Here is a 23,096-nt window from a genome sequence, read left to right on the forward strand (position 1 = left end):
TACATAAAAACCCTATTTTCGCGCACTCATCTCAGAAGTTCCGTCTGTCGGAAGTTCGCAGATGTACACGATTATTCATCTAACCCAAGGAGCGTCTATTTTGGATTCTATCTGAGTATCTAAATGCAACGAGTGAATTCTCTTACGGCAACCCTGTTGGCTTTAAATACGGCGCGCCGCTGCTTTCCAGATCCACAAAACGCTCCTAGCACCAAAATAAGCGAGATACAATTTTTTTGTTCCGCAAAGCAAGTAAATACTCTAAAATTTTGCTCATGATCAGGTCAGCGAAAAAAGGCATGAAAATCCGTATAACTTCTAGGAAATCTGGAGAAATTGGCAGGCATGATCCACTTTTTTAAGCACAAAGAATTATGAATGAATATGTATTTTAAAGTTATTTCAATTAGTTCTTAATTAAGTCCATTTTTTCGATATATCAGACAGATTGAAATCTGAATATTGTTACCGCAGTAATAAATATATACCTATATATTACAATATATCGGTATATCGCCCAGCCTTGATAGGGAGGGGGTTGGAAGTCAATTCCTAATACCGTTGGTTGACACACATTGCCAAGCTTAACACAGCAATTTATATGTGGATAAGAAGTTCTCTACTTCCTCCCTAAAAAGAGATAAATTTTGACAGCACTTGGCATTTCTCACAAGACCATTTTTAACAAAATTTTCTGGGAACGTGAAAAAATTGTGAAATTTACGTGTTATCCTTATTTGGGGGCAAAATATTCGCTAATCAATAATAATGTGGAACATAAACCTATGCGCAACATATGATATGTGTGTCACAGAAAATCAACCCAGAATTACAAATCTTCAGAAAAAATAACGGATCCTGTGGACCAGTAAGCAGTCCGCAAACAGATTGATAGGTTCATTTAAAACAAAATATAGTTCAACATTAAATATGTTACTATATATGCCATCTACAAATTTATAACCACTGCACTTAGATCTCATATATATTTTACAAAATATTTATAATGCAGCTAATTAGGTTTAACTCAAAATTCGTGTGACAAAAATTTACTCTATTAAAATTGAACAAAATTACTGTAATGAAAAAAAAAACGATTCGATGTGTGCATCACATGACTTTCTTTTACTCCAATTTAATATCATTTTCTCATTATTGGCAGTTTTAATATGATTCAATAGTTTACTCTCTAAATATCACCAGTGGCCAAATTAAAACCAGATTTAAAAAAAAAAATCGCTTGGTTACCAAAAGACTGCCGATATATCGTCAAGTGTCCTTCAAATTATAACACCACTTGAGTTTACATTGAAATTAACAATGATTTCCCCCCAAAAAGGGGCAAAAGACCTCCTTTGGAGCATCTGAATGCAACCAAAAAGGAAGGTGCACAACTAGACCCCCACTATTAGTCTATGTACCAAATTTCAACTTTCTAGGACATTTCGTTCTTGAGTTATATGACATACATACACACTTACATACGTACATACAGATGTCACAAGAAAACTCTTAGTAATTAACTTGGAGATCGTCAAAATGGATATTTTGGGTGTCTGTAAGTTCTTATGCACATATCCACGTGTGATCGGGTTGAAAAAAAAACTCAACACTCATTTGGGGGTGAGCAAAATAAAAATTAAGGCCGATTTTTGGGTGAAAATTTTTTTGCGAATACAATACTTCCTTTTTTGTAAAAGGAAGTAAAAAACTAATTATGAAACAAAATAAATAAGGAATAATATGAACATTTCTTAATTGACTACTCTCACAAACTATTGATTTCTTGCATGGTGCTCCAAAGCAGTTTTCACTGGTCTCGTACCAGCGGACCAAAAATGAATTTCAAATGCCATTAACTCCCATATAACATTATAAAGAATTTTTATTCCTATAAAAGATTTGCTGTTCAACAAAATTTTGCATTTACATGATTTGATGGAGTTGCATTTTTTTCTACAAGAACAAGCAATACAATTAAAAACATCTCATTTTATAATTTTATTGTAATTATAAAAGACAATCATTAATAAATAACTTCAATAAACTAAAATTTAAAATTTTGCAATTAAAATTTCAATAAAAATCAACATGGAATGTGACAGTTAAAATCTAATCAATTTATCATAAAATGTTGACAATTTCTTAAAAGACATTGAAAATAAGCTCTTAAAAGATTCACCCCTATTTTTTACATATTTTGCAAATAAATTGCCAAGCTTTTCTTAATCCTTTAGGGTTTCTCTTCTTTTCTTTTTGGTGTTAGTTTCTAGAAGAAAAAAAAAGCTACAATCAGAAAACTATCTTATTGAACATATCTCTGTTTTAACAGAATAGCTACAAATGAGTTCTCTTTAATTACAAACTAGTTTAACTTTCAAGGAAAATAATTTCAAGAACATTCAAGCTCATTAATTGCATAAAGGAATCATAAAATGCTAGCTTCTATCTACATCTGTCACAAATCATCACACTTCTCCGTTACAGCCTCTACTTGAAAGAGTTAATTGAACCAGGTATTAAAAAAATTGTAATTTATGAAAGAACTTATTTCGCCTAGTCTCATCTTTGTAAAACTTTAAATTAATGAAAATATCAATTAAGATTCTTTTAGCTGATTTGGAAACAAAACATTTGCATGTCATTTAGGTTTGACACTAATCAAAAGATTTTTTTACATAAAATGCTTTGTGCTGGTGACTGTTCATAGTTTTAACTGATTCTAGTTCACTCCTTAGCTGAAATTGATTTTTACAGCCCTGGTAAGTGTGGCTATACAGCATGATTTAGAAAAAAATTTCAATCAAAGCCTACCTAGGATCTGAACTTTAAACGTGCCTTGCTCAAAACTTTAAAATGTCCACTTGCATCCCATTGCTTGTCACTGCCTCAAATATTCTCAAACTCTTTTAGCCTAACAAAACTTTGTCAACTACAATACCCTATAAAGGAGCGTTCTTCAAAATATATTTTTAACTACAGCAGTTTGGTATACTTACTAAACAAGTTACTTCATTTTTGTGCTCAAGAAAATAATAATACAGTAAAATCCCTCTAATGCGGACACTAACAGGACACATTGTTTTGTCCTCAAAAGAGGGGTGTCCGCTGCACAGGGGTTTAATAATGTTATTAGCCTTGGAATCGGGGAACGAAAAATTGTCCGCATTTGAGGGGTGTCCGTTAGGAGGGGTTTTACTGTAAAACATTAAATTTAATGTTTTTAGAAGTTGAAAATACCATAGCTCTTTTAAATAATAAAGGAAACTAAACTTATATGCACAATAAGTAATAAAAGCTAAATTTATAACTTCCAACAAAAGTATTCTAAATTCATACTTTAGCAAACTCTTTGCTTTTATGCGATTCATGACAAGCTGCTGCATTTTACTTTCTTGCAAATGCTTTTTCTGAACTTCTTCAAGATTGTTCCACAACCTAAAAGTATAAATAAATTTCAAAATGAAAAAAATGCTTAATCAACAAAGGAAAATTTCACATTGATGATTTCAAGTTAGATTTTTTGTTTTTTGACTGCCATAGTTCTGTTACAAAGAATATAGTTTTGTCTTGAAATGAAATAGGGTTGTTAAGACCAAGGACAAGCCAGAGAGGTAAAATTTCTGAATTTTTCCGATACTTCCCGAAGTACATTTTATTCATTATGAGTGGAACCTGTCAAGAGTGAAACTGATTTTACATTTATCTCCTCTGAACATTAATTCCCATAATATTTTGATAAATTAGAATAGATGCTATGAAGTGAAGTTTTCATTACATCATAGATTTCTTTCTGAAGAAAAATATTTCTTTCAAAGCTGTGGAAGAAACAGATGTGTGTGGGGGGGGGGGGAGTGCAAAATTTAACAAAACATTAAACATGTTAAGTTTGGCAAACATTTATGAAAAATATTTTTTATAACTTAGGACTGCTTTAAAGGAAAATGCAAACTACAGTTAATATATTATTTTAAGTTAACACATTGAAAAATAACTTATTTGTCTAGCATGTATATCTGAATGCTGGTTTTGAAGGACTACTTTTTGTATTGTTATTATCTCATATTGTTATTTAATCCATACTAGAGCCCAAATTATAAAATGCACTAAAAATATTCAAATTATGCTTAAAATTATGTATTAAAAGAACCTAAAATATGCACTAACAATTTTTATGAAGAAACGTTGTCATATCTCAATAAGAAATGGATTTCTTTTTTAATACTTCTATTTAATTTTAAAGGCAATAAATATATACTAAAACAATACTTAACGAAAATAGTATGCAGATTAATCACTTTTGTTGCAATACATGAGTACATGCATCAAATCTATTTTTTGAGTAGTTAAAAAGACATCCAATATTTAACAGGGATCAGATTTCTTTCCATTATTTAACAGATACATTATTTTCCCCCTAGCAGCACCCTTCATTTGAATAACTTATTGTAGAAAATATTTTTAAAAAAAGAATATTCAAATGAAATCAAATTTTATTGATGACTAGCAAACATACCCAACGTTGTCTGGGTCAGTAATAATATTGAGAAACAATTTATACTTTCCATTATTTATTGTTAACTGTGCTCCCGGTTTCACCCATGTTAATAAGACAACAATGCATTAAAAAATTATTTAAATACATCACGCTATGATATATATATATATATATATATAGTAAAAAAGTACACACCTTCATCCAGGTCAATGTTTTTCGTTAAAAAAGAAAATTGAAAAAAAAAAAAAAATCAATAAAAAATGATTGAGAAAACCCCTGATATATAAATTAATTATTTTTTAAGTGAGCCGGGGTACTAAATGTTGAAAATCTTCCTGCCTGCAGCTGGGTTCAAACCCGAAACCCTAGGGTAGCTGGCCGACATTTTTACGACTGAGCTATTTGGGCAACAAAAGTTTGGTCTATTGATGCAACAAAAAATGCATCATAATTATTATTGATTTAATTTCAATTTATTGCTGCTCCATTCCTATTAGCCATAGCGTGATGTTGATGTTACATTTGCTTCCTCAATAAATGCGCTATTCAGCACAAAAAGAATTTTTCAACTCGAAACAGTAGTTTCTGAGATTAGCGTGTTGAAACAAACAAATTCTTCAGCTTTATATTATTAGTATAGATACTAGCCACCACAGCTGCTAAATTAGACATCTTTGGCCACTTGTGCAACCCTCCTGCAGCAAACTGGTGTACACCGCGATTGGTGGTGTACTTCGGAAGCTTTGTCCTCTCCTTGTCGCCTGTGGCAATACCTTAATAAGTAAGCAGTACATAAATTTTCGATCTGACGCAACTCTAAAACCATTCTATTTCCAATTCTGCCTCTACTTTACCAATAACTTGAATTAGGTCAAGACCAGTAAATTAATTTTCAGAGTGGCACACCTCTAGAACCATTCTATTGCCAGCCTGCCGTGTCTCCTAACCATAGACATAAGAAATTCGGTTACCATGTCTATGCTCTTCGGGGTTCGAAAATACCATGATATTTTCGAAAATATCCAATATTTTGATATATATTTGATATTTTCAATCGGCACAAACTAAAGTCTTCAAAATGGTAAATGCATCCACAAATCACTCTTTATTTTCTTATATTATTGCCAAAAAATTTTCTTATATTATTACAATATGTAGACACTTTTATCAATTTTAATAGAGTTAATTTAGCATTAGTTGTTTTACTCATTTTTCGTCTGTCAGCTACTTTTACAGTCATATGATTCAGAAATGAAAAATATGCATTAGAAGGTGCACAGTCATAAAACATTATATTTTTTTCTGACCATCATTTAACATTTAACTGGGCACTTTTAATATGAATTAAAATTGTTACATTACTAAAAATTTTATGAATATAAAATACAACTGAATGAAGGAATATTATATTACTTTGTTTTATTAATGATGTATTTATACATCATAAAAATATAGTACACAACTTTTTGGTTATTTTTAATAAAAAATCAACACTATTACTATGATTAATATAATTTTTATATTGAAAATACCGTAGTTGAAAAAATAAATGTCGAAAATACCAAGATACTATGATATTTTCAAAATAAATATAGGAATCATGATATATATCGGCGAACCCTGATGCTCTTAACCATTAACTTGAACCATTCAAAGTTTGACACACTTCCACTTTAAGCAGAAAAAGAGAGAAATTATAAGCACAGGAAAAAGAGGCCATAATTTTGCTGAGGTGAAAGGCAGTCTTGGGAAAGAAAGTCTTGGTAGGAAAAACTGGCACGCTGCCAATAATGTTGAAATTTCTTTGAGAATTAAAGTTTTAATTAATACTTCCGCTAATTAAAGTTGTAGAAAACCAAAAGATGCATAAATATGGCGTCCGGAAATTTACGACTCTATTGATACCTGGTTCGATCATCAATTATCTTTTGTTCGGGAGAAGTTCGAGTAACATACATACATAGATGTGTACAAAGATTCATTCACACGCTTTTTAATATATGATAAATCTCACAAGAAATGTGTATGGTAAAACGTTCCCCAAAACAAAGGTCTGATCAATCGATGAACCTATAAGTAGAGCTTAATTTGTATGAGAGCACTTAGTAGCTCAACTCCCTATAATTTCCTAAAATTATATCTAAGCTGCTTACATTGCCTATCAAAGGTACCAATTAAAATCTTGTCAGCATTACATTCATCTTTTATTTTTATTTGCTTTTATTTATTTATTTATTTATTTATTTTTCTAGTTTTGCAAAAAGATAATTTTCAATTTTAACTAACAGTATTGGCATTGCTAATGTTAAAATAATGTGACATTTTGATCAGTATATTTACAAACATGATTCAAGAAAATTAAAATCATACTACAACATTACCTTTTAGTACGGGCTTGATATTTTTTATATTCTACTTTCGTCTTCTTCTTTTTCTCTTTGATTTTGATTTCTGCAGAGAAAAACATTTCAAATGAAATATCTGGCAATTTATTGATTGAAAGAAAAAAGAATTCTCTCAAACAACATTGAAATTAGCTCAGAAATGAAGTAAATTTAAGTGCAGTACTTATTTAAAAAAGAAAAATTTACAATAGCCTCAGTTGAAGTAAGCACTGTAGAACTTAATCTGTTTGATAATACTATTACATGCCGAACCTCAAGTAATAACTACTAGTTCTGCGTAAAGAATGTCTTAAAGTTAAATTTATAAATTATTATTTTATTTCATTATTTAATCTGTTCTTCATCAGTTTTGAAAGGTTTTGGTAATATTGCCATAAATTCAGTAGACCATGGCCGCTTTAGATATTGCTTGTGCTTCTTTACTGGCCGTGGCAATTTATGAAATTTCTTTGTTTATTGAGGAAACTGGAGAACTGCCTATATTGCCCATATTGGCTGCAAGAGGAATCAAATTCTACTATCTCCTTACATATTCCCCAATAGCAAGGTTTCAACCTTCGTTTACTTTGAAACTTCAGAACACAGGGATGTATATTTAGTTATTTATACAAACAAATCATATGGAATCATACCTTCAGCACTTTCTTGGGCCAAACAACTTATTTCATGTTGCATAAAAGACATCATTGATGGTGAATCAACACAGCCAGTTTGGAATGGACTATCACTTGTAGCAGTAGTAGTTTTATCTGTACATATGGATGGAGTATTCTTGACACTAAGTGTAAGTTCCAAGTTTTCCTTGTTACTAAGGTTATCTAAATCTGTGTGTCGTTTCTGCTGGAGATAACTTTCAGAGCTAATTGTTGATATTAAAGTTAAATCTGGCTCTTCTAATATGCCTCTCTCCTGAAAACATACATGAAATAACATTACAAAATTGCTTTAAAATCCAAGTACAGATTTTAGGACACAAATAAGGTAGTTATAGACATTAGCATAGCCAGAAATTTACTTTTAGTGAAGGAGGGTTTTGGTTATCCTCATTTAAAAAAGAAAAGCTGAATACTTTCCGAAACTTTTTTTAATTAGCGAGAACAAAGATTTTATTTGTGTCGACCCTACATTCTAAAGGCCCGCATATCCCCTAAATGGTTACAATTTTCCTAACTTTGATAAGCCAAGCCTGAACTTAAAAGTTCAGCCTTAGAAATAGTACCAACTACAGCAAGTCCTATTGTCAATAGTAGCAATCTGCCGTCAATTGTTGCAATGTCAATTCCAGTATTTGCTGAAATTCAGTACATTAATTTTATTCATTAATTTTAATTTATTATCTTATGGTATTTCAGACAATCAATTAATGAAATGATGCAGAATAATTAATATTAGCATCGCTTGGGGTCGAAAATTCAAAAATTCAACACTCAACAGTGGTTAGTGTCTCTCCCCTTTCGCTATCTTTTTGTGTTTCAATCCGACCTCTTCTAGGAGGGAAGACACAAATAAATTTTCTGATTACTTTTAGACAGAAAAGTAGACGCTTACTTTAAAAATTATATTTCATTTAATGGATAGCTTTAAAACTTGCAAAGATGTATTCATCTCCAAATTTGGAAATTTCCCAGTAAACTTTTGCTTAAAAGATAAATGAAGAACCGAATCGAATTTTTAAAAAGGTGGTAGTGAGCACTTTCTCATAGTCTTAACCTCTAAGCAAATTTTCTATCAAATTTTGTGACTCTATAGATCAAAAAGAAAGAGGGAGTTTAAATAGCCAAAAAATAAATAAAATCAAGAGAAAGCAATTAAAAATGCACAAAATGTATCAGAAGAATGAGGGGATGGGGGGGGGGGATTTTTGAAAGTGAGCAATGCAAAGGACAACACAGAGGCAGGGCCGGATTTAAGGGAGGGCAGGAGGGGCTACTGCCCCGGAGCCCCCACAATAAAATTTTTACAAGATATCCTAACTTTCACAGGTCGAGAATATCGTATATATACTTATATATCAAAATATTCGGATATATATCAAAGTATCGGATATTTTCGAAAATATGATGATCTTTTCGAACCCTGATTAGGGGCCTCCACTCCTTCGTTGCCCCGGGGCCTCCACACTTCCAAATCCGGCTATGCACAGAGGTAAAACAATAACTTCTCCTTCAAAAACAATTCAATGAGTATATAATATACAACATGGCTGCTAATGAAAGTTATTGCTAAGAGTAAGTTTTCTTAGTTTTAAACGTTTATTGAAGACATTCTGATCAATTTAGAAACATATAGATTTTTTTTTACATAACAAAAGATCATGCTATGTAAAAAAAAAAAAAAAGAACTTTTGAATGGGGAGAATGAAACTGTGGCTAAAAATTGGAATGAAAAGAAGGTATTTCAATTGTGGAAAAAATTGCTTATTTGTGCATATCTAAGCAGTGGCGGATCTAGACGGTCCTGTTGGGAGGGGCAATTGAGTAATACATTATTGGGGGAGGGGGACTAATGAACACAAAATTTTAAAAAAGTTTAAGAAATGAAGCATGATTTTTTTTTTTTTCCGAATAATGAAAATTGTTCAAAGAGTTTGAATAAAAGTTGAGTGTTTCGAGTACCAAGAATAAAACGAGCTGATGTGTGCATCCCATGACTTCCTTTTACTCCAATTTAATGTCATTTTCTCATTATTGGCAGTTTTAATGTGATTGAATAGTTTACTTTTTAAATATCACCAACAGTGGCCAAATTAAAATCAGATTTAAAAAAAAAAAATTAAAAATCGCCAAATTTATCGCCAAGTTGGCGATCAAAAAAACTGGCGATATATCGCCAAGGATCCGCCAAATTATAACACCACTTGAGTGTGCATTAAAATTAACAACGGTTCCCCCTTCCCAAAAGGGGCAAAAGACCCCTTTGGAGCATCCAAATGCAACCAAAAAGGAAGGTGCACAACTAGATCCCACTAGGAGTCTACCAAATTTCAACTTTCTAGGACTTTCCGTTCTTGAGTTATGCGACATACATAAACACATATGCATATACATACATACATACAGATGCCATGAGAAAACTTGTTGTAATTAACTTGGGGATCGTCAAAATGGATATTTCGTGTGTCTGTACATTCCTAGGCATATATCCACGTGTGCTCAGGTTGAAAAATAAACTCAACATTCATTCGGGGGTGAGCAAAATGGAAATTAAGGCCGATTTTTGAGTGAAATTTTTTTTGCAAATACAATACTTCCTTTTTTGTAAAAGGAAGTAAAAAGGGGCAAAAGACCCCCTTAGGAACATCCGAATGCAACCAAAAGGGAAGGTGCACAACTAGACCCCACACTAGGAGTCTACGTACCAAATTTCAACTTTCTAGGACATACCGTTTTAGAGCTTTGCGAGATACATACACACATACATACGTACACACGAACGTCACGAGAAAATTCGCTGTAATTAACTCGGGGGTCGTCAACACGGATATTTCGGGTGTCTGTAGGTTCCTAGGCATATATCCACGTGTGGTTGGGTAGAAAAAAAATTCAACATTCATTCTGGGGTGAGAAAAATGGAAATTAAGGCTGATTTTTGAGTGAAAATTTTTTTGCAAATACAATACTTCCTTTTTTGCAAAAAGAAGTAAAAATTGAAAGAAAAAAAAAAAAGAATTTCCACTAATATTCTGGATAAATTATCCAAATTAAACTTTTCAACTTTTGATTCATTTGAGGACATATGAAATATTTTTTCATCAGCCATTTAGGTCCTCAATTGTACTTTTTCCCTTACAAAAGAAATGTTGCAGCATCAAGATATTAATTTACTAATCTTTCTATAGCTAATTGGACAACAAGATAAAGGGACTGCCCAAAATTCCAGATCTGATTTCCCATTTGAAGAGGATTCAGACTATTTGGTGGTTAATAAGAAAAGGAGGCTTGGAGTTCCCCCTCAAGAAAATTTTCGAAATTTAAGTGTATATATTTTCAAAAAAACCAATTGCTTGCTATCTTTGGTTTCTTGAAGGGAAAGGATGAGATTCAGGAACTCTCTCACATTCATTTTTTGATCTAAGAGCTTCAAAAACACAATTTTAGATATCTTTAATGATACTAAAAACCACGTCGTTCTGGGGCTTTCCCCCCGGAAAAAAAATTAGAATTGAAATCCTAAAAACGCAATTCTAGGCCACCTTTAATGACGTAGCAGAAGACATGAGGTTCAGAACTTTTCCCCAAAAACTTTTTAATGTAGGAGATCCAAAAACGCTGTTTTAGACGATCTTTGAATGATGTTGAAAGATGGGGAAAAAAGAAGATGGGGGCTCCTCTCCGGAAATTTTTCGAAATTGAAGTCCTGAAAACACAGGGACTTTCCATCAGAATTGTTTGAAATTGGAGCCTTGAAATGCGATGGTTGGCCAGTAGCCATCTTTGGTATCGTTAAAAAGAATGGGGTCAGGAGCTATCCCTCAAATTTTTGATATTGAAGCTTCAAAAACATAATGTTAGTTGATCTTCATTGATGTTAGAGGAAAGGCTTGGGATCGGGGGTTCTCCCCCAGAATTTTTTCAGAATTGAAATTCTAAAAACGTAATTAAAAGCCCTCATTAACGACATTTTTGAAAAGGTTTCCGATTCCGCTAATATTTTCGAAATTGAAGCTCTAAAAATTCAAAATTAATTTACTGACGGTTTTGAAAATCTTATCAGGCCCTAGCAAGCACGTTTCAAAAGCATTTTAAACTTATTTTTCTGATGCTAAATGTTCGTTGTCAAATGGTCTCAGGCTCATCAAATGATCAGGCTATGCAGTAGCTAGGCATTAATAGAAAATAGTGCAATTGATGTACATGGCAAATACCCCCTCCCTCCCTTTCTTTCCCTTCATTTTATGGTTACTAAAAAAGGAAGAGACAGCCTTTGATGCTACCGCATTGAGTTTATTAACACGCTTTTATTAGCTTCACCTGTATGTATGTATGTATGTATGTATGTATGTATGTATCTTGTAACGGAATCTTGCAGCTCAAATTTCGCCCACTTCCTGCGATCGGATTCTTTTGAAATTTGGCACGCGACCTCAGACCCGATGACAATGCAATATTATATAATCAAATTAATTAATTAACTCTTTTAATTGTTAGTTTCCTTCAATTTTAATCAATATTTTGGCATAAATCCAACAATGTGAAAAAGGAAAAATTTAAAAAAATACATTTAAAAATGCTCGCAAAAATTATTTAAAAATATCTACAAAAACCTTTAATTTTTCTGCATCAGACAAAATTTGTTCCAATGTTCCAAAGTAATTAGAACATGAAATATAATTGTTTTTAACTAATTTCATGCCAACATTTAGGTGAGCCTTCAATTGGAAATTCATTGCTGATCAGACCATTGTTGAACAAAACTTTTATTCAAATGCATCTCAAATTTTCAAAGTAATATAAATATGATTTCCGCAAACATACATCGATGACTCACAGTAGCTTCCCATCGGGGTGCCCTTGTCTTAACTTTAAGATATTACCTCGCACTCGTTTTATCAATAATTTCGTCGCCTGATAATTCTCCAACATAAGACTAAAAAACAGAAAAAAAAATAATAGTTTAAAAAACTAAAAAAGCACGCTTTCGTAGCAAAATGAACTAAAAAGTGAAAAATAACCTTTGGATGACAGTAGTTGACCAATCACTTAATTTTAATGTAATACAAAAAAGCGTGGGGGGCTTCTTATCAATTGTCTTGAATTTCTTCCATTTTTTGTCCAAGCAAAAATGTAAATAGACAGCACCCCACGCTTTTTTGTATTGCATAAAAATTAAGTGATTGATCAACTACTATCATCCAAAGGTTATTTTTCACTTTTTAGTTCATTTTGCTATGAAAGCGTGCTTTTTTAGTTTTTTAAACTATTTTTTTTTTTTTTGGTTTCATTTTGTTGCTATGAGTTGAAACTTTGATTATTGAAATTGTGCTATTCTAAATATTGCTAAACTAAATGTCATTTATGCAAAATCTAGTTTTGTATATGACCAGCCAATGACGATTAAGCAGAGAAGTTTGATTATTCAATAGCAAGGGAAGCAAAATATTGCATGTAATTCAGGAGACAAGTCACAAGGATGAAAAGTCCACCTGTTTACTTTTGATGGTTTCAGATAAAGTGAACAAATCGTTCAGATTACAGTTCAATTTCTTAAGGACAGAACAAAATAAAAAATACAATTATATATATATATATATATATATATATATATATATATATATATATATATATATATATATATATTTAATACAATAACTAGAAATTGAAAAAGGTAAATAGAAGAATTAAATGAAACAAAATAAATAATTAAAAAAAAAAAAAACGGATTCAAAGCACTCACAAAGCTTTCTCGAAAATGCTTAAAAAACTGTGAAAAAAATGTTTTGACCAGTTTGGATGAACAAAAACCTAAAGAATTTTGGCTCATCAAAACAAAAACCTAAAAAGACTAACATAAAAATGTATGAAAAAAAATTATTAAAATAACAAATATGAATTTGTAGGAAAATTCAAGCAGTTAAAAAACAGGTAACAATTAAGAATATATTAATAAAAAAACCCATAAATTGCAGAAACATGTAAAAAATACTTCTGAAAGCTGAATCATGAACCAAATCCCATAGAATGTAGAAACTCTATTAAAAAACAAGATCTAAAGGAATGAACTTTTTAGAAAGTTTTAACAAAGATTGAAATCCAACTTTTATTAGCTTGGATTGATTAGTTAAAATTTGAGCAGTGTTAAATTATGCAAGACTTGTTACTTCCTTTCTATTCTGTATATAACTTAGAAATAAAATAAATTTCTAAAAATAAGAAGTAAAAAATCCACATAAATGCAAAGAAGCACTCAAACAAAAAGCTAAAAAAAAAAAAAAAAACTTAAAATAATAATCACAAATAAATAAAACTTTAAAACAAACAAATTAAAAACTTAAGAGTAGAAATATGAAATCAGTTAAAAAACAATCACCAGTTCAAATATTTTGTTCTTTTTTTTGGGGGGGGGGGGGGGGCAATCCAAATGGTGGTTAGGGGCCCTACAGATTTTTTGAGAGGGGGGGGGGAATGAAAAAATTTATAGATCCAGGTATGATCTGGCATGTTGTCAAGCCCTTGGCATAGAGATAAAGAAAAAGACAACAACAAAAAGAAAGATAAGGTATAACAGAAAACAATTTAAATGATAGAACAGGAAAAGGAATGGGTGGGTTGGGGGGGGGGGGAGAGAAGAAAAGCTAAATCACTACTAAAAGGTTAAGTCAATAAAGATATAAAAGAGGCATGTCTTCAGCGAGTTATACCCCAAAAACAATAAAAAATTTTAGACATTTAGCACAGAAATGCAAATTAAACAAGCCAGAGGTTTTCCAAGTAGTTTATGACTCTCTTAAATTTTCTATTAGTTAAACTGACGCATGTGCTTTTAAGATGGAGTAAAAAAGTACTATTAATATGCAAAAAATTAAAAATGACAGACAAAGAAACTGTGCAATGAAATGCTACAAAAACAACTTAAAATGTATAAGTGATAAAATAAAATTAATTACCTGAGTGCAATCAAAACCTTTAACTGGTGTAGACTGGTCAGTTATTTTTGATCCAGAAAACATTTCAGCTACATTTTCACTTGAACTGTAATGCAATTTAACAATGATTTTTTAAAAAAAGTTTCAAGTTTGATTCTTACAAATGAAATTTATACAGTGGCTCCCAAAAGTGTTTGTATACTTAGAATTTTCAACAAAATAAGAGTCTATCCATGAACTAAAAGTAATATTTCAGGATGGGTATTTAATTATAAGATCTATGATCTATTTTCAACAAAACTACACGAAATCTTTATTTAATAATAAAATAAAACTTGATTTAAAAAAATAACAATCAAAAAGTATAAAAAACTTTGTCACATAAATTTAAGAGCACCTATACAAAAGCTTTAATAAGCTACCATGGCAGAAGAAAAAAAGAAAACACCTTAATAACAAAAGTAAGGGAATGCGGGGCAAAGTGAAAAGGTGAAATATTTACTCTGCTTTTAGCGCCACCTATCTGGTAATATTTTAACTATGTAGTAACACCTGTAGTCTATTCCAGTCAGGAAAGAATTACCTTTGAAGATCAAAGCATATGATAATACAAGCAATTTTCAAAAATTGATACTCAAATTGTAATATTTTGTTGTAAGTTAAAAACCATTTTTGTTATTACCAAATGATGAAGTGCTTGTCATTTACCTGGTAGCAGAATTTGTTTCAGCAGTCTGCGACGCAGATAAAAAAAAAGTCTTCAACATAAGCGGTCATTAGCTAATATAGTAAAACTTAAATCGGCACCATAAAATGCTAAAAAATAAGATGCTAATGCTTGTACCAAGTTCATGATACCTGTGGATCATATCCCAGAAAATACAGAACAAATCTTCATAAGTTGAAATTTAAGACTTTTTTCTCCTTTAAAAATTTTAGATTTTGCTGGGGTTTTTTTTTTCTAGTCTGCAAACTTTCCCAAATATACGCGATGAACGTCTCAGTGCCGCACTGTTTCTGCTACCAGGGTTATTAACATTTTAATTAATTAACATTGATTGAGATCTACTGGTATTTGATGCAGAATTTATTTAATTAATATTAAGCTTATTTGTATTTTAAATATTTTGTTCAATTTGTCAAGTGCATACAGGGCAAAGTGAAATACAGTTGAACCCCATTTTAACAAATTCACAGGGACCGAAACTTTTATACATTAAATTGGGGTTATTAGTAATATCGGGGTGTGATTTTTTTGTTTTTTTAATACACTAGCAACTGCGCAAAAATATCCATAATTCGAAAGTGTACACTTTTTATTCAGCATTCTATGACTTATTACATGCTAGTTAATTTGAAAATTTAAACTACTTGATGGACTAATAATACTTCAGCATATTGCATAAGTAACAATAGTCCAAATTCTGCTAAGAATACTAATATTTCAAAGCTAATAATTTAGCAAATTGTGATGGGTAAATAGAGTAGTAAATTATCAATTTGAAATTCATTTTTCTGTTTCGTGAATCATCTTAAACTAAGTGATGAAAAAGTCCTATTATAACAATAACAAGCTTATTAACGAATAACAATTGTATAAATTAAAAACAAAGAAAAGTTACTAACTCAAAGCCATATTCAAAGTTAAACTTCATTTAAAACTATTTTTAAATTCAATCTTATTTCTAGTTACTAATTCCAATTTACTATTGCCAAAAGATCGTATCGAAAAGATTCCATGATATGCATTCATAGATACTAACATCAATTCAATATATTCAACGAATACTAAGTTCGGATAATATTTGATGATTCAATCATATCATATCTATTGACGATCAAAAACTAAGTTTCAATTAATACATCCTAAAAAATATAAACAGGGAACTCGATGGATTGATAATGCCAGAGAGTCAAAAAACCCCTACTGCAATCTAACAGCAGGCAAACTAAAACCAAACACGAGAAAGAGAGAGCGATTCAACAGCTAAAGTCTCTATAAATACTGCGTACCTGATTGGCATAACTGTGTCGTCACATGTCAGCCACGTGCGGAAAGAGATGTGTACAAATCAATTGAGAACATCATGGAACATGATGGAACAATCATGACGTCATCTTACCATCCGATCCGGAAGGCGAAAGGAGAAATTCCAGATTTGTTTTCATTCTAACGAAAGTTGTTTCATCATGAGATTGCCCAGTAAAGTGAATTCGCTAGCAGGGGTCTGGCCAGAGAATATTTGGGTCCGTTAACGGACCGTTCACAAAAATCCAATCAACCAAAACGGACCTTTCACAAAATCCCGATCAAACAAAACGGACCTTTCACAAAATCCCGATCAAACAAAACGGACCTTTCACAAAATCCCGATCAACCAAAACGGACCCTTGACAAAATTCTGATAAACAAGAAGGGATCTTTCACAAATTGTTTATTGAAAGAGCAAATCTGAAAGCAAAATAACGCATATTAAACAGATAATTTTTGAAACCTTTTTTGAAGTCAAATTAGAGGGATCAGCTATACAAAATCTGCTAATTTTACAAAGAAAAAAAAATCGACTCTTGTGATGCTCCTGCAAACGATAAATTGCTACTGTCAAATAAATATACTGCTTAAGATAAATAAATACCTTTGTGCTGAATAGTAAAGTCAGACCAAACAACGTAAGTAGAAGCACAAATTTGTAAATTACAGCAGACACGTGTTTCGGCGTTACAGGGAACGCCTTTTTCAATGCAAAAAATAATGAGCTTATGGATGAAAAGACATCCGACAAAAAGGCGTTCCCTGTAACGCCGAAACACGTGTCTGCTGTAATTTACAAATTTGTGCTTCTACTTACGTTGTTTGGTCTGACTTTAAATATACTGCTTGTTTGTTTCTTGGAAAGAAATTAACAGCTGAAAAAAAGTTTGGTTTTAAATAATTTTGTTTGTTTTATCAAAGCTAATTAGCAGCGGTGTTGTTGTAAACTTTTCTGAAAGGACGTTGGTAAGCACTTTTCTCCCGGCTGATGGTTTAATAAACAATAATAATATATATCAGCGAAATGAACTTAGAACTGCAAAGGGATAGTAAGGGTGGGGAAAAAATATGATCGCTTCAGATAGGTTTACCAATTTAAAATTATCGCCAGCCATTTAGTGTCTGACCTTAAACCTTTATAATGACTTGATTAGAAAATATTCTCATCATTTTACCAGCTTGCCAATATTTGCGTTTTTATGGTGCTGTGCGATATTTAACTGTTGATTTGGGAGAAAATTATATGGGTTTGATTTTTCGATGCTAACAAGGATGATTAACTTTAAATAAACTGTTTTACTTGCCGTTTTTTACTTTCTTCTATATCTAATATATAGAAGAAAGTATTGGATTCGTGCAAATTTTCGAATTTCGAATTTTGACGGATTCGAACGTTTTGAGGTGTGCTGAGTCCATTTCGACCATTTTTGGAAAATGTCTGTCTGTCTGTGTGTGTGTGTGTGTATGTATGTGTGTCACGTCTGTGTGTGACCAGTTTTTTGTGGCCGCTCTACAACAAAAACTACCGCATGAAATCGAACGAAATTTAGTACACATATGTGCCCCTATGTGAACTTGTGCCCATTAGTTTTTGGCGCGAATTCCTCCAAGGGGGGTGGAGCAATGGGACGTTTTTCGAGTTACGCGTGCTTGCTATTCCTCAGGAAGTTACTGGCGGAATCAAACAAAATTTGGTCCATATGTTGGTATTAACAGGAACAGGTGCTGATTCAATTTTGGTGTCAATAACTCAAACGGGGGTTGAGCTGTAGAACGTTTTTTGTCGTCAATTGTGACTGCTGTATCTCAAGAAATAATGAACGGAATGAAAGAAAAATTTATCGGCAAGTAGCCCTTAGTGGGTATAAGAACTGATTTTATTTTTGTGTCAACAGCTAAAAGGGGGGTAGCGCAATCACCCGTTCTTTTTTTCCATTTTGAGTGCCCTATCTCAAGAAGTAATGCTACGTTCTGGTTGAAATTTGGAATATATGTGAATCCATATGTAAACAGGCTTTGGTTCTATTTTGACGCCGATCGCTCCAAGAGGTGTTGATTTTTTTTTTTTTTTTTGCGAATAAAAAATATTTTTATTAATGCAACAATAAGAAAGATAAATCGTAATAGATTGTCGTCTGCGTATTTCTCGTGATTTTAATTGTATGGAAATGATAGGAAATATTATCTCAATGATTTAAAATTTTTAACTGTTGCCATCTTATGTTTGTTAACAAATAAAATATTTGTAATTAATTCAAGCAAGGCTTTTAAAATAACTTTCAATTTTCGCTCTTTGCTTTGCTTTTGCAATAATTCAGACATTGGGTCAAGTTTTTGCATGTGTAATTTTGTTTTTGTTGGGAATATTGCTTCCTCGTCAAGCATGGGGAGGGATCAGAAAAAAAAAAAAAAAGAAAGAAAAAGAAAAATATAGAAGAAAGTTTCGTGATGGCCACAACATACTAGTTTTCTTTAGATGTCTACATTTTGAAAAATCTTTTAAACATCCGATATAAGAATCATATTTTGTTCTTTTTTCAAGCTAATTTCGCTTAATTAATATGCAAATAAATGAAAAGTCTGTTTTTGTTAGAACACGCATTTCAAATTTTTAAAGCAAAATTCCATTTTCTTTATGAGTCAAAAATTAAAATTCTGAATCGATGGTTTAATTTTATTTTTGCTTCAACTGTGTTCACAGATATTAATGATATGTTTATCATAGAACTCTAAAATGCAATTTAAAAATAATTTTATCTAAATTTTTTCTTTTACAAGCCGTTTTTATACCTTTGATGCCTTCACTTTGAGAATTACGATCTCTTTGCATCCTCTACGGGAACCCGATTTTTTGAAATTTTGATGTTTAATACGCTTTGTTAAAAAGTAAACAAATAAAATCTCTTTTTATTTTTGTTAAAATCACGGAATTTATAAGTTTTAAACGAAATTCTGTGTTTAAGAGTGTCTTGGGTCAAAAAGTTAAATGCTGAACCCTCGTCTGAATTTTATTTATTTATTTACTTATTTATTTTACTACAATTATTTTAAATGCTGTACAGAAATATTTTTAGTATGATGGTAGATAGATATTGCTACTTGAGGGAGCGATGACCCCCTCCCCCCCCCCCACCGCTAAATACTAGAAAAACATCCCAGAATGATATTTTCAACATAGAAGAGGAAAATACTCTACTTTAAGTTTAAATGATGCAGTTTGTTCCCACTCTAAATTCTAAAATTTTGATTAAACAAATTTTTTTTTTTTTTTGCAAAATTATTTGATTTTTCACAAAATTAATTCACTTTTCACAAAATTATTTTATTTTTCACAAAAAACGGACCCTGTGAAAAATCCTGGACAGACCCCTGGCTAGGTTATCATTTCACCGCGTATATTCCCAGTAAGTTTACCTTTACATGATTATAGTTGTTTGTAAATTATGAGATACATATAATAAATTACTGATAATATATTTAGGATAAACTTATGTTTATCACTACTGAGAAAAAGATGTTTGGACAACTTCCTTCATACTTGACTCAAAATAATTCTCTTTTTTCTCAACTTTATGGAGAGAAGAAAATACTGTGTCTTTTGCAGCCTGCTGCATGAAATATGTTTTTAGTTTGCAGGCCATGAAAAGCATTTAAAAAAGTAACAGTTTTAATGGGAGTTTCACTATTGCTTTCAGTATCAGAATCACTATTCATTGGTTGCCCCCCTCGTTCGTCAAAAATTGCTGATTCCAAGAAAAGTCTTTTTCTGCTTCGGACAATATGGGTGTAACATTTGGAAAATAATCCAATATTTCCTCACTAAAATTAACAAATTAAAAAAAAAAAAAAACTTTTTTTTTTGGCTGTTAAAATAATTTGTCATTTCGGAGTTTATTATTCAGTAAATAGGGGGTTTTGCTTTCATTTTAGTCGGAAAAAAAGAAAAATTTGCTAAATCGCGAAATTCCTTATTTAGAGGTTTGTTAAATCGAGGTCTGACTATAGTTCATTTCATTTACACATTCAATCATTTACTCACTCACTTACATAATCATTTATTCATTAATTTATTTACATTCCTTCCTTTCGCAATTCACTTACTTATTCATTCTTCCACTCATTTTCTCATTCATTCACTATTTTATTCATTCATTTATTTTTCCTCATACATTAATTAATTACTTTTTTTATTAGTTTATTGTTTTATTATCTTTTCATTTATTCATTCATCCTTTTATTTACTCATTCATTTGCTGAAAAATATTTTTTACAATGGAATAGAAAATATTTCATTTTTTAATTTGTCCTATAAAAAAAAAATTTTTGAAAAAAAAAAAATAGAACCGACTTCAAAATTGCTCTAAAAAGTGAAAAATAATTTTATTCTTTAAGCACCATCGATAATACTTTTAAACATAATTTTTGAAGTTGGCGCAAAAACGATCGATAAAATCATTCACAGCCATAACTCAACTACAAGTATAAATTTAACCAGGTCCAGTTTCTTCACTAACACATGCATTACGCATTGATGACAGCATATATTTGAGTAACGATATAAATGTTTCGTTCCTAACTTTGGATGATTTTTTGATAAAAATATGAACGAAGCATGCTTACAATGGATTTTACTTTTTGTTTTTGCACCAACTTCAAAAATTATGTTTAAAAGTATTATCGATGGTGTTTAAAGAATAAAATTATTTTTCACTTTTTAGAGCAATTTTGAAGTCGGTTCTATTTTTTTTTTCAAAATTTTTTTATTTCATTCTTTTTAGTGCAAATGTAGATATTTCAGTAAAAGTAAGAAGTTACCTAGTAAGAAGTTCGGCTCTATATCACTGTATTGCTTTAAAAAAGCCTTTATTCAAAATTATCATTACAATTACTATTAATGTTACTGTTATATGGCACCAAACTTTTATAACAAGGAGTTTCATACTGTCGCGTAGATGAAGATAGCGAAGACAATGTGAAAGCCAAATGAAGCGAATACTCGTTAGTCTCAACTCGAGATCTTTATTCAGAACCACGAATGAACGTTACATCTCCTTATATACAACTTGAGAAAGTGCTGGAACTTTCCAGACTTGGAAAGATACAGAAATTAATAGAACATTCGAGAAAATACGGGAAACAGTAGAAACGAAATTTTAGTAAAACTCACTTTGTCCTAGTCGGGATTTGAACCTGGGTCGCTCGTGTGGGAGGCGAGAATTCTACCACTGAGCCACCGTTATCCACGGATGAAAAGTGCGAACTTCGCTACAATATCATTGGAAATTGCATAAAATTTACTGTTTTTTGCCCATAACTTTTTTTCTAAAGAACAAATATGGTCAAACAAAGTAATGGGACCTAAGTTGAGCCATCCCCTATCCATTAAAAAAAGAATCATCAAAATCGGTTCACTAGGTGAGACGCTATGAGTGGACAAACAAAAAAAAACATACATACGGTATGAACTGATAACCGCCTCCTTTTTGAAGTCGGTTAAAAAAAGTGAAATATTTCCACTTTTTTTTTTGGAAAGGGCAAATTTAATGCAATAACTAAAAAATAATCTTTCAATGCAAATATTATAACATAATAGATTGTTCTATCTTTATGCATTGTAATTTTCAAAACAAATTTCCTGTTTGTTCATTTTGAAAGAGCTAAGTCACATTAACTATTTCACTTTGTCCCACATTCGCCTACTAATCCCCGATTCAACATGGTACAAATCATTATGGTTTGCTCCAGTAAGCATCGATGATTTTTAATAGAATGAGTGGATTATGAAGAGCACGAGTTCTGGCAGTTACAGCAAAAATATAGGAAACTTATAGATCAAATATCGAAACCTAGAACAATAAAGAAGGTATTTTTTAATTTAAAAACATATGTAGGAAATATAGGACAGTGAAAAATGAATGTAAAATTCTACTAGCTGCACCAACCATGTTTTTAAAGTACCTTAAACAGGACAGAATTGTTTTAATTTACAAGTAATCAGGTTCGTTTCTACTGTATATAAAAATAAAATATTTTTTACCTGAAAGATGCAAGGCTTTGCAAGCTAAGACTTTTTTTTAAATTATGAAGAGGATGTTGCTGAAACAAAAAACGTTATCTTTTAAAACGGCTGAAAAAAATTTTATTGAGTAATAATTTGCACATTATTTGCAGCAACTATATACAGAATATGGTTTGGCAATTTAGCAAAATTAAATCCCCAGACAGATTTTAAACACACACAAGTATCAGTTGAAACAGCACTGGTGAACAGACGTTTTTGAGATAAAAAAATGTCCCATTAAAGTTGGAAACCTGAGGAACAAAATCAAAATAACAAATTTTAAACTTCATAGAAAAAATATATTTAATTTGCATCATTAAAAAAAACCTGCATCTCGAAAATATGGAAAGCCTTCCGAAAAATTAACAATCAAATTCTATGTATTTCTTGAAGTTTTCCTGAATTAAAATATTTATGGGTAAATTTCTGTTATGCATAATGCACTTTTTTAAAAACTCCTTTATTAACATAGCACTTGTTATTTCAAGCAAATTTGACAAGTATTAAATTTGCTTAAC

At 31.2% G+C, this 23,096-nt stretch overlaps 1 protein-coding gene across 1 annotated transcript; it reads right to left on the bottom strand.

Annotated features, from left to right (window-relative positions):
* Positions 1-584: 584 nt before the first annotated feature.
* LOC129216344 (uncharacterized) lies at positions 585-22,608 on the bottom strand. The gene is made up of 6 exons (XM_054850557.1): positions 22,555-22,608; positions 14,507-14,591; positions 7,536-7,812; positions 6,880-6,949; positions 3,340-3,438; positions 585-630 (listed from the first exon to the last, which is right to left on the bottom strand). The coding sequence occupies exons 2-6, from the start codon at positions 14,567-14,569 to the stop codon at positions 585-587; spliced, it is 555 nt and encodes a 184-aa protein (XP_054706532.1). The 5' UTR covers positions 14,570-14,591; positions 22,555-22,608.
* Between the last annotated feature and the right edge of the window lie 488 nt (positions 22,609-23,096).

Source organism: Uloborus diversus, chromosome 2 (assembly GCF_026930045.1).
Source record: "Uloborus diversus isolate 005 chromosome 2, Udiv.v.3.1, whole genome shotgun sequence".
NCBI lineage: Eukaryota > Metazoa > Arthropoda > Arachnida > Araneae > Uloboridae > Uloborus > Uloborus diversus.

Bases quoted from the DNA above. Each gene is read 5' to 3' on its own strand.
- LOC129216344 (XM_054850557.1), bottom strand. From the start codon at position 14,569: ATGTTTTCTGGATCAAAAATAACTGACCAGTCTACACCAGTTAAAGGT. The intron at 3,439-6,879 runs GTAATGTTGTAG...TTATACTTTTAG, and splicing joins TATCAAGCCCGTACTAAAAG to GTTGTGGAACAATCTTGAAG. The intron at 631-3,339 runs GTATGAATTTAG...ATCTCTTTTTAG, and splicing joins AAAGCAAAGAGTTTGCTAAA to GGAGGAAGTAGAGAACTTCT.